Source organism: Pygoscelis adeliae, unplaced genomic scaffold, assembly GCF_000699105.1.
Source record: "Pygoscelis adeliae isolate BGI_AS28 unplaced genomic scaffold, ASM69910v1 Scaffold21, whole genome shotgun sequence".
NCBI lineage: Eukaryota > Metazoa > Chordata > Aves > Sphenisciformes > Spheniscidae > Pygoscelis > Pygoscelis adeliae.
Window position 1 is genome coordinate 8,056,174 of NW_008824243.1, and position 16,550 is coordinate 8,072,723.

The 16,550-nt window shown below is 41.4% G+C and overlaps 1 protein-coding gene across 2 annotated transcripts in view; it reads right to left on the reverse strand.

The window, feature by feature from the left end:
* Positions 1-347: 347 nt before the first annotated feature.
* MCTP2 (multiple C2 domains, transmembrane 2) overlaps positions 348-16,550 on the reverse strand; it is a 110,630-nt gene continuing 94,427 nt past the window's right edge. For both annotated transcript variants that reach the window (XM_009335173.1, XM_009335172.1), the window contains 4 exons: positions 7,596-7,705; positions 5,124-5,233; positions 2,676-2,773; positions 348-443 (listed from right to left, as the gene is read on the reverse strand). In XM_009335173.1, the coding sequence (XP_009333448.1) occupies positions 375-443; positions 2,676-2,773; positions 5,124-5,233; positions 7,596-7,705 (387 nt within the window). In that variant the 3' untranslated portion in view covers positions 348-374. The remainder of the gene's footprint in view (positions 444-2,675; positions 2,774-5,123; positions 5,234-7,595; positions 7,706-16,550) is intronic.

The following is a 16,550-nucleotide window of genomic DNA, read 5'->3' on the forward strand; positions in this document are numbered from 1 at the left end:
GCGGAATTATCTCTTCCTACATAAAACAGGGAGTGCTGCCACATCCAGCCTTGCCTCTGCAATCGAAGGAAAAAAAAAAAAGAAAGAAAAAGAAAGGTGCAGTTGCACCATCCTCTCCCATTCTCCTCCCCACCCCACAAACTAGTTCATATGTTCAACCTTGCTCTTGTTTGGGTTATGACTCCGTGCCGGAAAGACAACCCAAAAAAGACAACCCAAGAGAGGTGTTTCTCAAAAACCACGTCTTCAAAAAAAGACAAGTCTGTGTCTGATTATAGTGTTGTTCTGAAGCAAGAAGAAGGGGACGGGGGAAGCGCATGTGCACACGTTGGGAGTATGGAGGGAGATGCTGCATTCCGAAATCACGCTGCATCCTACAGTGCACTCCGCTTCTTCCTAATGGGACTGGAGCTGCTGTATGGTTTCAATTCAGCATGCTGCACCTGTAAAAACAAATAGACATGACGTTTGCAGTTAGGTAACTCTAGCTCACTACAGTGTGTGTTAATGGCTCCCCGAGGACAAACCAAGGGAAACTAAGGAAGGTTCAGAAGTAATGAATCATTTTCTAAACACAGGAACATGGGGGATTAATTGCAGGAAGGATTTGAGAAGTCATGCATCATTTCTTGAAACGAAAATATTAAAAGCAGATTTTTCTAATGAGATACATGGGGTTCTACCTGATTTCAGCAACGTAGGCTAGATCTTTCGGGTTTGTTTTGGTTTGGGAGTTGTTTTTCTTATCTTTCTGGCATTAACCTTTAAGTCTAATAAACTTCTCTCAGGAGTTTCAATTCAAGTGGATCCCAATACACAGTAAGATGACAGTTGTCAAAACCGTACACAGACCTTGGGATGCTGACATATTTAATCATTTCAAAAAAGGAAAATATTTTCCCAAATAGAACCTGGACAAAGCTGCCTCCACTTTTCAAAACAATTTCATATACAATATAATGGTTAAAACATGTGTGATAAACTGACAAGGATGGTGTAATCTCCAAACTGTCTGTTGTGCTACAGAAAAGTATTCCCATTGAAATCACAGGAAACTTTTGCTGAACGTGCCATCTTTTTCACTCCTCCTCTGTCTTTTGTCCAACATGTGGGTTGTAAATGGCTAATGTACAGAGGTAATTTCTAAATCACTGTGGTACTACAGTGAAATGCTGATGCATTGATAGCACATAAAATGAAGCAGAGGGGCTTTGGAGCTGCCGTGGATGACTCTTCACTAGAGCGTGTGTGTGGCTGTCACACAGGCTCACTATATTTAGCACTAGTGGAAAAATCTGAGGTTTGTCCCATCCTAGGAACTTTTATCACTCCTCCCTCATAGAAAATGGTTAGAATTTTCCTCAGAGAGCTCAAAGGATCCCAAAATGATAGAAACCATTCAAGGAAATGTTATAAATGTAAATGTTAAATAAAGCATAAATAGAAAAGCAGCTTATCTTTAAACATAAACACTAAAAGGGCATATGCAAACCATCACTGCAAATCCTGCGTGCTCTACAAGAGCAATGACAAAAAAAATAAAAACACAGTGAAGCTTAATGTCTCTATGGTCATTTCTGTTTAGCTTTTTTCCCTCCACCGGTCTATGGCGAGATTTCTCTCAAGTTATTAGTGCTGCCACCAACCAATCTGGTGGCCTCTTGAAATAAATGTCACCAGATGCCTCAACACTGCATGTGGGCAACTATTTTTCTGTCTCCAACAGAGTAAAATCCCTATAGGTGAGATCGTGATCCCCTTATCCACAGTGAGCAGCACCTCACTGTGAAAGTGCCAGAGGAAGGTACAATGTCAGTGGGACCCAGGGCGTCGGGATCAAGGCCTGAGGAGACAGATTCCAGTTGATTAAAACAAAAGCAAGAATCCTTTATATCATGTGGCTTTGTTACCCAGCAAGACTATTTTCCTTCCTTCAAGAGAAATAAACAGATCTTGACATTCTAAAGGACTTATTGTTCAAATGATTTCCAGGAAGATAGGCGAGATTACGGAAGACAGTGTTGTTGTCAAGACAAGAACTGACTGAAATTGAGGGAGGATAGATCCTGGTTAGATTAAAAGTTATAATTCCATAATGGTAGAAGATTGATCTGATCAACCGCAGAGTATTTTATACGCATCTCAAGGCTTTCTCTAAAGAAAAAGACGAACGAAGCATTGTCCAAGGGAGGCCTGGAGTTCAAGGTGGGTGGGGAGGAAAAATTTTGAGGGACAGCTGATGTGAGAAAAACCACAGCAAACACAGTCACGGAAATAATGCCCCCCCCAACTCCATCTTGAGAAAAGGGAGAATTCAGCAAATCCTCTTGGATGGTTATCTCTATCAAAAAGACTATTTTTCTCTTCCCTCCGTACAAATACTGGAGCAGAAAGGTGATGGAAACCATAGTTCAGTAACCACGCTGGGTGATTTTCCAGATCATTTTTAAGTAGGTCTTTTCAGGATAATTTTTTCTGCAATCATTTTATCCTTCTGACAAAGGATTTTGGCTCCCCTCTCTTTTAACACCCTCCCCCTCCTCCCTTTGTGGATTTTCCCAATTCCTTATCTCCGTTATTCAAAAGTGCACTGGCATCGTATTCCCCAAGCAGAGCACCCAGCCGCTCTCAGTGCCGCTTGTTGCCTCTGTTGGCGGTGGCCATTCATTACCTACCTTTTGAACATCAGATGGTACCCTGGAGAGGAAATCTAGTAGCTCATTATTGTCGATGGCGTAGGGATTTCTAAGCTTCTTAGTAAATTTATTTATGCCTAGAAAAAAAAAAAAGAGCAAACAAAATAATACAACCCCTTTCTATTCCCTCCCTCCTAAATTGTTCAGGCAAGGTGAAAAAGGGAAGAGGAATTCACAAGTAAAAATTAGTGTGAAAACAGTGCCTCGGACTTAAAGCCATGCACATGTTCCCTGTCATGGGGAATCATTCACAAGTGCCTCCTGGAGGAAGTAGAGGGCATTATTTATAAAGGTATTTCTCTACTTTGGGTACCATCTGTTGTCAACAACATGGCAAAAAAAGATAACGGCAGGCATTCATTCTGGGGGATACTGTGGGGAGAATATACAAATTTGCAGCTGAGACTACTGCTAAATCTGCTATTCTATGCAACCAAAGACATTCCCTCTCCTCATGCCCAGGGAACTGCAGGGCTCTGAAAATAATTGGGCAGGATAAAGGCTTTTTTCCTTCCATTTCTTCTGAAAATGAAAGCTTCCCTTCCCCATCATGTCTTATAGCTTGTCCTCTCTTTGCAGAACCAGATTTGACAAATTGGTCATATGACGATGCTGTGGGAAACTAAAAACTTATCACAAGGTTTACTTTATTTTGATCTTAGGGTGAATAATTTGGCTTATTAACTGCAGCAACAGCGCTACCAGTGTTCTCCGTGGACATAGTTATGCTTCAGCTATCAGAGGTGGTCCCTGGTGGGACAAGATCCATAGGAGTGTATTGTTCATGTTACTGTGGAGATCATGAGGTCTTTTCTTCTGCTTTTGAGGAAAGGGAGCAATGAGCAGCCCTCAGCCAGCACCATCTCTATTGCATGGTCCAGGATGAGAAAGCAAGAGGCCTGAGCACCTTTCCCAGCTCTCCCCTTGTGCCAATGCAGCCACTTAACATCCTACTGCCACCACTTCCCCACTAAGAAATAGCAACTAGTAGTGTGGTTACGTAAAGGTGTGGTAAAGAGCAAAGGATCATTAGGCGAAGAAAAGCGGCTAACCCATTTTAAAGAACAGCAAAAATATTCAAATGTTGGTTGCCCTGAGGATCACAATACAGCACTCAATTTCATCATGCCCCTGTCCAAAATCTCATAGTAGTTTCCCTGAAAGTGATTTCAAATGTGATGGCTGTTCCAGCCTTCTCCTCTCTCGGAAATGTACCTGCTTCACGTCTGAAATTCAGCTTTTAAACCATATACTTGCAGCAAAATGTCAACACAGTTTTCTGTGTACCTGATTTTTAAAAAACAGAAAATACCATAAGGTCTTTTGAGGCCTTGCCACAGGGTAGTTGTTTAACATGTATCATATTTGAAGGCCCTGTCAGTCTAGATGATGTTGAATGGATGTATAGTTTTCATGTACTCACCATGTCTTCCATACAAGAACAGCAATATTTTGTTACTGAACTTTTTACTCCTAGCAATTTCTCTCCTTCCTTTTTGCCCTTTCTTTTGTTTGGTTTAATCCTTTGTTTATTTTTTGCCCAAGAGTGGCTTTTTGTACTGCCACCTTCTCATTCTCTCCCTTTTCTGCATCCAGGAGAGCCAAGACAGCAGCAGATGGCTCAGCCCTGGAAGGGTGACAGGGGCTCCCTACAGCCCAGAGCCGCACCAGGGCTGAGCTTCAGCGGTTCGGTGAGGATTACCTGCACTACGTTCTCAGCCGTTGTTCCTCAAGGCTGAGATAAAAGCTATCACCCTGAATAAGATAGAAGGCCATTTTGCAATGAAGAAAGTCTTCAGCAGCTGGAATCCATCTCCTTTTGTGAAAGACCATCTTATTCTTCTTCATAACACCACCAGGAAAGTTTTCATTTTTAAAAGCTCCTCTTTTACTTCATGATGCACCTTCATACAAATACTTTCTGACCCGTAATACAAAGAGATGCTCAGTGCCTCCCCTTGGACCACGGGGTTACTGGGTGCGCTGCTCCTCCTGATTGCAGGGGAGTTAAGACCCAAAAAGCTCCCGGAGTCCAGGCCTCCGTGGTCCAGCTCTTCGAACACATCTTGCCCACTCTCTACCATTTCCCAACCGGGGGGCTCCAGAACCAGGAAGCTAATTACTCTCCTGCAGACTAATAATAACATTGAAAGTAGCTTATCTAGACTAATAGACCATAGACATGGTCTTGTGGTGCTCTTGGAAGCCTATAAAGAACCCTAAAAAAAGCAGATCATCAGATCACCGAAAAAAAGCAATGAGGGGGGGGGGGGATGGTAATTTTAACAAGTTCATAGCATATTTATTCACCTCTAAGCAACAGCACTTGATTGCCTGTGTAACAGGTCGTTCAAAGCTTGTTTGATTTCATTCTGTAGATATATATTGTATTTATTGCATGCAAATGAGACACGGTGGAGTACTTACCCCAGATTAAAACAATGTACCTCAGTGGTATAAAATACAAAATGACTGTTGCTGCTGCCAGGACCAAGCAGGCCAGGACAGAGAGGAAAGGCACCGTCCAGTTGAACGTGCTGTAAAGAAAAACAATAATCCTTCTCAACGTTTCTGCTCTTGGACACTGCTTGTACTCTGCTACCCAATAATAATTTAATGACCTCTTTGCAGTGCTCGGCGCTTTCAAATGCACCGTAAACTGCAGACCCTTTGGAAGGTGGATAAGCAGATTCCTGCATCTGGATGCTATAACGGATTAAAGGAGATATCTGAGAAGCAGATATCACGATAAGGAGAGAGAGGATAGTCTCTGGGGAGCTCAGTGAAGTTGTTAGGCATGTAGCGAGTTTTGTTTCTTCTTATACATGTCGCACTTGTTACACATCTCTGCTCACCAGTTAGCTCTCCATTATTCATGGGTGGATTATCTGATCTGGAGACAAGGCCATGCCGCAGGTGAGAGCCATCTGAGCCGGCTCCACTGGGCCACAGTGGAGATGACATGGGATGTGTGTCAGTGCACGACTCCAATGTGGCAGGTAGCCAGACGCAACCCCGCCAATAACTTGGAATGGATTAATTATGACTGATGCTAAACCTTAAAAGAGCAGTTAAAGTAATTTCTCTGTATACTATTAGGGAATATATTCTATATAAATCTCTCAATATTTATATATTTGTTTCTATTTCCTGACGCTTTCAACAATTCTGTACTATGCTGTATATAGGCGGCTGTCCTGGGTAAGCTACAGGACGCTAGCAGCAGTCCTTCTGCACACCACCAACCTGCATCAGATTTTTCCCAAGGAGAGCACTCTCAAGAGGCTCAGTTACTACAGCCATTGAGACTTTTGCAGCATTGTAGCACAAAACAGGACTTCCTTTCACTCAGACCACTCATCTGTAAGCCCACAATGGACTTAAGGTGAGCAGCTATTGCGAACGCATCTTTGGAGTTATTTCGTCCCCCTGTGCCCTTGTAAGATACATCTCTACAGCAGGCACCAAGCATTGAGATACCTGGACTACATGCATGCCAATTAGTCCATAGGTGGATTTATGGGTCTGGGCATCTCTGTTTCATACAATCTGCCTGCTAACTTCATCACATCGTGACGACGGGGAGTAGGAAGAAGAAGGAATGAACGTGGACCACTTATCAGGCTATAAAATAAGACAAAATTCCCCTGACAGGTAAAATTAATAGGACGCTAAAAGAATTACTTTTAAGCTTCAATAGATGTATTAAATATTAAGTAAAGATAGGTGGGAGAGGACCCATCATTATCAATCAACGTAGCTTAAGTTAAAGTAAAAAAAATAGAAAACAGCTCAATTCAGTTAATCTATTAAAACTCCCTATAATTGTATAACTAGAGTGACAGACGGAAACTGCAGCACAATTCAGTCTGTCACTTACAGAAAAACTTTGGTGGCAATTTTTTAATGGTACATTACTGTTGAGTTACAATGGAATTCTTCTGAAATTACATTGGGCATCCACATTAATACCCAATGTGTTCTTTAAGACCATTGTTACCAAAATGAATACAAGAATTAATAGTGCTTAAGCACTCTGAGTCTTCCTGCCATGCAGCTGGGCAGAACAGTGCCCTGTTCATAGACCAGAATATATCTTTGGGCCACTTCCACCCCAGCTGGGGTGTCCGGCATGGAACCACAGCACATGCGTTTGCTGTATTTTTAGCTTGAACCCAGCTCCTCATTAAAGTGTGGCTCGATCACAAACCATCACTGTGTTCAAAACAGAAAACAATGGGGGTCAATTAAACTCCAGTAAAGATTGGGTTATAAAAGTTTGTGTGGGGTGTTGGTTGTTTTTTTTTTTTAGGCTTTTCACCTCCCTCCTTTGTAAGGTCAGGAATACCCTATGTGCCTCCCCTTGCGAGGAGACCCAGAAACCCCCCTTCAGGCTACCTCGTGGCACCAGCAGGAAGCAGACAGCTCAAAATGGTAAAGAGAGAAGAACATCAATGCGTTGGGCAGGGAAATAAGTGACTGGTAACCCCTGTAATCAGGCCAGGGCGGGGAGGGCATGGGAAAGGCAACATCAACCATCAATTCCTACCTAATTTCCATGAAGAAAGGAAATGCCTGATATAGGATAATGCACTCACATCTTCAAGCAATATTTTCCCTTGTGTGGCATCATGACTCCCTACCTCATCACGAACAGACAAGACCAGAAATCTGGGCAAATGTGAGAGCTACATCAGTAGAGCACATGGCTTCCTCTCTTCTCTATGCTTTGGAAAGGGTTTTGGAGTAAAAGACTCCAAGAGAAGAAGCAGCGGTGGGACTGGCCAGGTTCTCCTGTACCTTGCAGTCATTTTTGGAGCAAGACATTCACTTTACCTTAATCCTCCTGGCTCTGCTTCATTGCAAATCATGGCTAAGCAAGAAAAATTTACGACTTACTTTTTAATCCTCTCTCCAAATGATGCTATTTCTTCTAGGATGCTTTGAACAGCTATAATGACCTCTTGGACCATGTGGATTCTGTCAATTAACCCCTTTTTCTCAGATTCCTGACAAAAAAAAAAGGAAAACCAAAACTTTTTATACGTTCAGTATTTGTTAACATGTTCACGTGAAGAAAGTAAGATTCCCAGTACTGCTGATGCATCCATGAACTCAAGTATATCACTGAAGGAAGGAGAGAACACACACCCTGGGTTTATCACATACAATTAACATGAAGACATATAGTTCCCTGTATTTTCTTCGTTTTTCTCAGCACACGGGCAGAGGTTTCTACATCTTCTAACACAAGTCAACTGCAGGATCTCAAACCGGGCTTTCACTGAAGAACCCAGCTGCATGCCCAACCAGAAGAGATGCTGAGCACCCCTGAGTCCAGTTCACCTGTAGGGGAGTGCTGGGTGCTCAGTGCTTCTCAAGAACAAGAATATTCTTGTGCAGAACTTCTGAATATCACTTTTCTGAGCTTTGTAGGCTCCCAACAGCCATGCTGTTTTCTGTATATAAATTAGCAGCAAGACAGTGAATACGTTTTTTGAACATTCTGTATAGAGAGATCTATTCTTTTACTGGGGGGGAAAAAAAGAATCAAAGGAAAAAATGTCATTTTCCTTTTACAGCAGCCATCTCACAACTTCATTTCTTACTGCTTATTTTAGGCAACAACATTACAGGACATTACTACACATGTGCAGAAATAAAAAGGAAGCACAGAATGAATTAAAAATCAAAATGACTTAAATCAGCCTTGGAAATCAGTATACAATTATCAGCATTCAGCATTTCTTTGCCAGCAATCTAACACACATACAGGCATGCAAATTGGTGTGGTTGCAGATATTCTAGCAAGAAATCAGCAAAACATTCACTTATTACAAAATGCAGAGCCCTGGACACTGATTTTACATCACATTTAGACTCTCCAAAATCAGCCCAATTTAGAAAAAAGACACTTTGCGTTTTAACCAGTCAGTGCCCAGAGAGGGGAGATGCTGGTAAAATGCAAGTTGCATTCATGTTCTCCGTGGTCCTCACCATCCCGGGCATGGGAAAGGGTGGGTGGGAGTAAGCAAGGGCCAGAGACACTCGGATCAACACTGCTGCAATTCTGCTTCTGTGTTGTGAACCCACGTTATTTCTCCATGCAGGAGAGAGGGTCAGAGGCCACTTAAAGTCGCACTGGGCCAGAGAGGTGAAGGCTCATTGCTACAGCCTTTTGGCACTGCTGCGTGCATCAGAGAGGGCACTGCACTACATCGTTGTGTGCTAGAATAACATATGAACCACCCTTGGATGCTGAGAGGCAGACATGACAGTACAGCCCTTGTAATCCTTTGACTTACTTACTGCCCATTTCTCTTCACAGTAATTTTTGAATTTAAAAAGTCAGCCAAAACCACCACGGAGTTATCAAGCTCCAGACATTTGAATATCTGCCTTTAGGTTGCAAGTGAGTGCACAATGAATAGAAGCAGCATTTTAAATAATCACACATTTGGGTGTGAAAATGAGTATTTTTACATTAATAAAACAACCAACAAAAATGAAACCCTTGGGGTGTGAAATAACCCCAGAACAAAATAAATAAATAAATAGTCAGTTTATGTGAAAATAGCACCAAAAAGTCATTTTCACACAACTCCAGTTATAACCTTGTTAGGCTCAAATGTAAATGACACATTAAGATTATATTTAACTATTCACTCACTAGAAGGGTACAACAGTCCCTTAGCCATAGTTGGGTTTTTTGCACAAAACTAAGGCACCAAACTTGGAATTAGAAGTTGGAGAGCGTTTCATGGATACCCAGCCAGTGGGAATTTCATTCTGTCCAAATTCAGAGAGAGAGGTAAAGAAATCACTTCAGATAAAGTGATATTCCAGGGCAAGCCTACTCTTGCTACCCAGAGCTGCAAGGAAGATCATCTGTCAGCTCTATCTGCATCATGCTGACTTCATTTACACGTCTTCGATTGAGCGTAGAAATGTAGTGATAATGCCATTTAACCAATACAACATAACTTCTGCTGCAGCCACCAAGCAGACTACCAGTTCCTAGGATATAATGACAATTGCATGCATATTCTTACCTAGCATGCATGCTAAAATCACCCCTAGACAATGGTGTTTTCAATTTATAATACAAAATATGCCCAACCAAGGAAAAGGCAGAGATAGACTGGGATTAGAAAGCCTCATAAATGAAATCAGTTATTGGAGAGGAAAATAGGCTAGCAACTGCCCTTGCAGTATGCACTGCAATATGTGTGCAGAATCATTTGAAAATCCTGGAAATTTGTCAATGTCTTGTCTTTGTTATTATTGTTTTGTTCTGGAAACCTGCAGTCTAAACACATCTACAGGATGATTAGGTCACTGGTTAAGCAAGAGAAGCAGACAAATTAAGTATGACAAACAGGGTTTTCCAAATTATTTCGGTTTTGGAGTGCTGTTTATGCTTTCTGAAGTCAGCACCTCACAAAACACTGTCAGAAGCAGTAAGAGAGTTCATAGTCCATCAAGACGACAGTCACTGGTCCATATTTATTAGTAAATGGCAACTGCCATACAGAAAGCTATATTTAAACGTTACCATATTTGTGGAAGATGTAAAAAAATGATCCTAAATACATCTTCCACTAAACACACTTTCCCATCTGTGCAAGGTCCCACCACCCAGCTAACTTTTCTCCAGCCTCCTCAGGTATTACTCCTTTCTGATTTCTTTTGGACTCAACATATTATGCTGCTTGAAAACAGGATTTGGATACCCATGGTTCAAAATCACAGCTCAGAAGCTTTTGCTTGAATTAAAAATAAAATATCCTGCCTGTTTCTGGCTTTTTTTTTTTTTCCTAAAACCAGTCGTGAAACTTCCATTCCTTCAAGACCTTTTTCTTCTTTATTTCTTAGCTGATTACAGCACTGTGGGTGGACCAAAACTAGTCTTCAGCCTCTGGGAAAGAATTAACTCCATCAAAATGAATTTACAACTGAGAATTAATTATATAATCAGTGTGTTACTTCAAATCTTCCTTGCATATCCTGATTTAAGAAACCTTCATTTCTATATTAATTGCCTGAACAAAAACACAAAAGGGGTTTTACAAAAGATTAGGCATGTCAGGGGAAGGAAAAAAAAACACACCCAGCAAATTCAGAAATGAAGTCTTTTGTGTCCAGCTAATGTACATCAACTTAAACTTGTAAATGAAGACACCAAATTTCTTCCATACTGAAAGAAAGGTGCTTCTAGATTTTTTTATTTCTGAAATACGTAACAGCTAAAAAACAGGGCATGTAAACACACTCAAAGGGTTACTACAGCTCTGTGATCTTCCTTCCCTTTCCTACGACATTATGCTGCTCCCAGACATTCAGGGACAGTTGCAAAAGAAATTGTCACACGACCGCAAAATTGAGGCACTTCCAACGATGAAGACTTTGAAAGTGTGTGAAATATGGGGCAGGCCAGGAGAGGACATCTCCAGCATTAACACAGCAACTCACGACGGGCAAGCTACAATGGTCGGAGCCGGGCTTGCACGGGGAAATCATAAGAGCTACGGAGAAAGAGACTGAAGGCAAAAATTACCAATAGTCTGGTCTGCTCTGCAACAAAGACCAAATACACTAGTTACTGCTTCTGCTCTAGCAAAGTATCCATTACTGAATTGAAAACTTGGATGGTGGAGATCATCTACTTCTTGTGATCATTTGTTTCAGTGATTAATAGCTTTCATCTTTACAAAAAGCTGTTCCCTATTTTTTAAATCTATCCTTCAGATATTTTTCCTCTGGATACATCCAAACCAGTAAGCAACGCTCCAAACGCACAGACAACTTTTAATGTTGTTCTCTAAGTGTATTTCTGATGTATACTGCAAACATCGTACGCACACAACTAAAAACTTAGGCTTGAAGTCATAAGCAAGTTCTAAATACTTGCTTGCTTGGATTTCATATAAAACACTCGTACAAAAAGAAATCTTGTATGCGACTTTCAAACAAGTGGTATTCATAAGCAGATTTTTGGCATGCTAAGGGAAACTCAATATATAAAGCTGAGGAACACTTGGGGGCAAGGATGAGGAAAAGGGGAGGAGAAAAAAAAAATAGGGATTAATGCAAAAGGAGGAAGAAAATAGGATACAGGCAACTAAGTCAGGAATCAAAACCTTTAATATCTTCAGGAATTCAAAGAGTTAGTCTGCCTAGCCCTGGGCTGGCCTAACTTTCAGCATTAGCTTTTTTACAGAAGCTCTGTCATTATGCCACTGTTGCTACAAGCACATTAGGGCAATGTTTTACCAGGATTTATCCCACGTACCAGATATGAATTCTCCAGTGTATTAGCAACAAACAAGACTGATGGAAAGGGGAAAGAAAGCAAAAAAGTTCAGGCATGCATGCCTTTTTGCTCCACTATTATTCTGGTTTTAAAAAAAACATGTTGTAGTTATTTAGAGAAAAGCAGACTTAGCCAAAGCTGGATTTCACTTACAACTTGCTCTGTGCTAGACTACAAAACACCAACCTTAGCGGTGTCCAGCAAAACCTGTGCCAAACATCTTAAGGCCAAAACACTTGTAGATTAAGAACTTCTGAAACCAAAAAGATTTTATTGGGTATAAACAGCAAACCTGGCCTCTATTGTCTGTAGGGAACACTTCACTAACAGCTTCAGTCTAGCAGCAGAATGAAGCTCTTGTGGGAGGTGGTAGCCATGGAGTGACAGACAGTCTCTTGGTAGCTAAAATGAATTCCAGGCAGAGCTTTGAAAATAGTCACCACAGCAACCTTGAACTGGATCCTGCCTTCAGTGGGAGCCAAAGGCAGCTGAAACGAACCCAGCAATCTGCCTTGCTGAGTCACTGTCTTGCCCTGTGCTGCAATGTCTGCTGCGTGTCGAGAAGGGCTTCTCAGCACTTCCAGGAGGATGGGTACCCGGAGAGGATGGCTGCCAAACTCTGAGCGATTGCCTCGTGCAGTCCCGAAGCTGTGCATCACAGGATCTTTTTGTTTATTAACACCATGCTGCAAATGTGCCTGCCTGGCTGTGGAAATTTAGCGGATCTGAGTGTACTTGAAATAATTACCAAATAGAGGAAATGCAACACATACAGGTCAATTTATGCTCTCAGTTAAAAAGGTGTGAAATCTGGAATAATTCCACCAGACCCAATAGAATTACTTCAGACTGATATGAAGGAGAGCACCATCAGCCTTAAAAGGACACATTTTAACAGCAGGCTGCATCATCCTACAGCTAAGGCTGGGAGACCACTGGCTAAAAGGCAGAAGATGACCACCTCATGCCTTGTTAAGCAATGCTTACACTTTCTTTGCTTACATTAGGCCAATCTCATCTATGCACAGACGACCAGCAAAAGTCTCCTAAGCCCAACCCAAGAAAAATCTTACGTGGAGAGGCTTAGCTCATAACTCTGTTGCTTTTCCTCTGCACAGGCATGAAATGCAGGGGGTTTAAGAGGCATTTTCTGTACTGGTTCATGTTTTCATAGGGATGTAAGTAACCCAAAGTCTGGTGGTATTGCTAAAAGTCTTAAAACAATACCGGTAGTCACAACAGAATAGAAGACCGTTCAGGTGAGGAACACACGCATAAGAAGCAACAATAAAGAAGCCTGAATGGAGATAAAAAGTCATCAGTCATCTTTGATTTAAAAAAGGGAAGGGGAAAGAAAACAACTTTGGCTAAAATAAGGGCTTTCTCCTGGAAATACACGAGACCTAAGAACAATCACATGGTGATTAGACTTAAACTACCGGATCATCACCTATAATCTAGGTAATGATCTTCAGCAGTTTGGGGTACTGGAGAAAGATAGACCTATTCATACATCTGCCCAATTCAAAAGAAATTTTAACAACATTTTAAATAGTTGGAATTTTTAAGGGACAAGAACTCCCTGAGGTTTATGTGCTCAGTCCAGTGGCCTGCCCAGCGCTACTTAATATTCCTCGAGATTCCCTACCTCCAGGGCAAGAGGGAGAATTTTAGACTGCCATAGGGCTACTAAGTTATGAGGAGAGCCATACCACCGTCCCCAGGATACCCAAAAGTACTCTGCAAGTCCCTCCTTGCAACTCCTCTCTCCCATCACTCCTAAACCTATGAATGGATGGGTCATGATGCTGGGACAAGGATCGTGCCAATTCATGGAATGCCTACGGATAAGAGCAGTCCTAAACACTGCTGCAGTGTAAATAAGAAATAACACAGACCATTTATCTTCCAGTGTCTTGTACACAGGAGGCTCCCAAGCAAAGAGCAAAGCATAACCAGAGCAACCCCTGCACTCTGTCTTAACCAAAAGTTGATCGGCTTAATAAGAAGCTTGGAGAAAACTTACAGAAGCTATAATTGTGTCATAAGTGATACCTGGAAACTTGTATTACACTTTAGTCAAGACGGTTGCAAGACCAGATGATTATATGTGCTTAGAAGTGTTCCATCCTCCAGCTTTGCACCGAGCATAGCTCAGGCAAGTAGAAAAGTCTGTCCCTTAGGCTTCTCCATCACTAACATGTTCACGGTCTGTGCACAGACTCATTAGGAAGTCGTGAGAGAGGAGCCACAAAGAAACAACTGAAGAAAGAGCGGCAATTTAAGGGAGTCCATGCCTACACAAAAACACACCTTGTGGGTTTTTTTAGGACATGATCTTGCCCATAATTTTGTGGAGAAGGTGGGTGCTCCTTGTTGGTCTGAATATACCCTGTGTATCATGGGTTTTTTCCAAGGATTTACCATCATTTCTCTTCAGCAATCTTAATGGGAGATGTTGAAATATTATATTGCAATTGTTGTATTGAAGAGAAAAGAGGAAAACTAATTAAATTATTTATACTTTCAGGGAAGAAAACAATGAGATGATATTGTCTTGAATGACCTTTCCTAAGTATGGGGATATAGCATCTTACACAATAGACTCTTGGTTCATGTTTCAATTACTGACCTTTACTGTGGAGAAAATTAATGCAATTTTCATCGTAATCCACCCATACAAATAAGATCCATACGGAAGGTTTCCACATGCTGAATCTAACTCAAATAGAAAATGTCAGCTGTTTGCTACTGGATGAATTTGACTTCAATTTGTTCAGCTAGAGTCTTTTTGCACTGTGCTCATAAAACTTTGTATATTTTTGGTACCTATTTTTGACAGAGAATTTCCTACAGTAGAAACATTGGATTTTTCTTCTTTGGGGATTTTTTCCCAATTGTCTTTTTTCCAATACATGAGATACTAAACATTTCTTGGAAGTTGCTAAATAACTTGGCTTAAAGCCACAGTGTCATCTGATCCTTCCCTACTACATCCCACTAGCCAAGTAGGGCTACGCTGGCTCACCACCGGGTAGAAACCTCCAAGAAAAAAAAAACCACACCATAGGAATTGTTGTTGATTTAGTTTTGTCTCTTATTTTCTTTTGAATCAATTACCAGACCTGGAAATCGTAGTAATTTAAGTTTTGTCTGTTTTGGAGGAGAAACAAACTTTTATCCAGACAGCTTAAGATCATGAGAAGACTCCAGGACTCTTTCCAGTCGGGTGCTATGATACACTCATTCAACAAGGTAACTGTCTGCTTGTGAAGCTCTACAGTCGTTGTCAAAAAAGGGGGAAAAAAAAAGTAAAATAAACGGTCAACGATCAGACAGCTTACATTCTGGGATGCATGTAACTTCTCTATACCTTTCTACTGGTGGGAGAAAGATGTTTCAGTGATGTAATTTTAAAACAATCCTTATTCAGACAGCCTGACAGACCCCAGAGCTGACACGACGCAGCCTGAACTCTGTGTCCATGATGGCACAAATCCGAGAAGGCATTCATCCACCGAACAGCTCGTGCCAAAGGGACAGAGCTCTCTTATCTTTTAGTCCTCCATGCTGGTATTTTGGGAGGGGAGAGGGGGAAAGAAAGGGGGAGTTGGCAATTAAGCCCTGTCATTTAAGACAGATAGTTTAGGTGGAGGGAGTTAATCTGCTCTCGGGTTTTTGAACTAAGCGTCTGTGTATTTATAATTTGTAAACAGTTAATCTCTTAGAGGGTGTGTTACAATTCCCAGAAGCATTGTCTGTTATGTCTAACATGCAGCAGAACCCAGAAAGGCTATATGTGCAATTATTTTGATACAGCACAATGATAGGAAACAGAAACAGTGGCCTCGTATACCACAACCCAACTAGCAGATTTCAACTGCTGGAGCTCTTGTATTAGGGAGGAAAAAAAAACACACAGACTTCTTTTTAAAGTATAGTTGTCTGTTTAAATGTTGACATTGCCGTGAGATAATGTCATAAAATTACATTTTTCTTACACTCCCTAGAGAGCATTGGCCACCCTCAGACTTGGAAAAGTCATTTAGAATAACCTAATGTACTTAAAGATGCAAGTCATCAGAGTGCAAGCATGGACCATCACTGATGCAAAGGAGATATACCCAGGACAGGATGAAGCCATTAAGGCAATGCTGCACAGCACTTGACATGGGACACATGTAGTGGCTGGCAATTCTTTCTCCTGGTAATTCCGTGTCAGAATTCCATAGACCCATAACACTAGTATATCAATTAATAAAAGTCATGAATTATCATTGCTGTAATGTTAGGATGTAAAGTGATATCTTGATGAGAAAGCCTGCCGGAGGTGTCTACTGTGAGTAGCTTTAGCCAGTGCTACCAGCCCTCCATTTCAGAAAGTCACTGTCCATGTATGAAGTGGAGATAGAAGCAATGCTGATTACAAAATGGTAGGGCCAAATCATCATCAGCTCAACACTGACTCTCAGGAGTTTTCCCAAACCTGCATACTTAGTTAAAGGAAACCAAGAAAGAGAATGACAGTGAAGTGTGCGGGG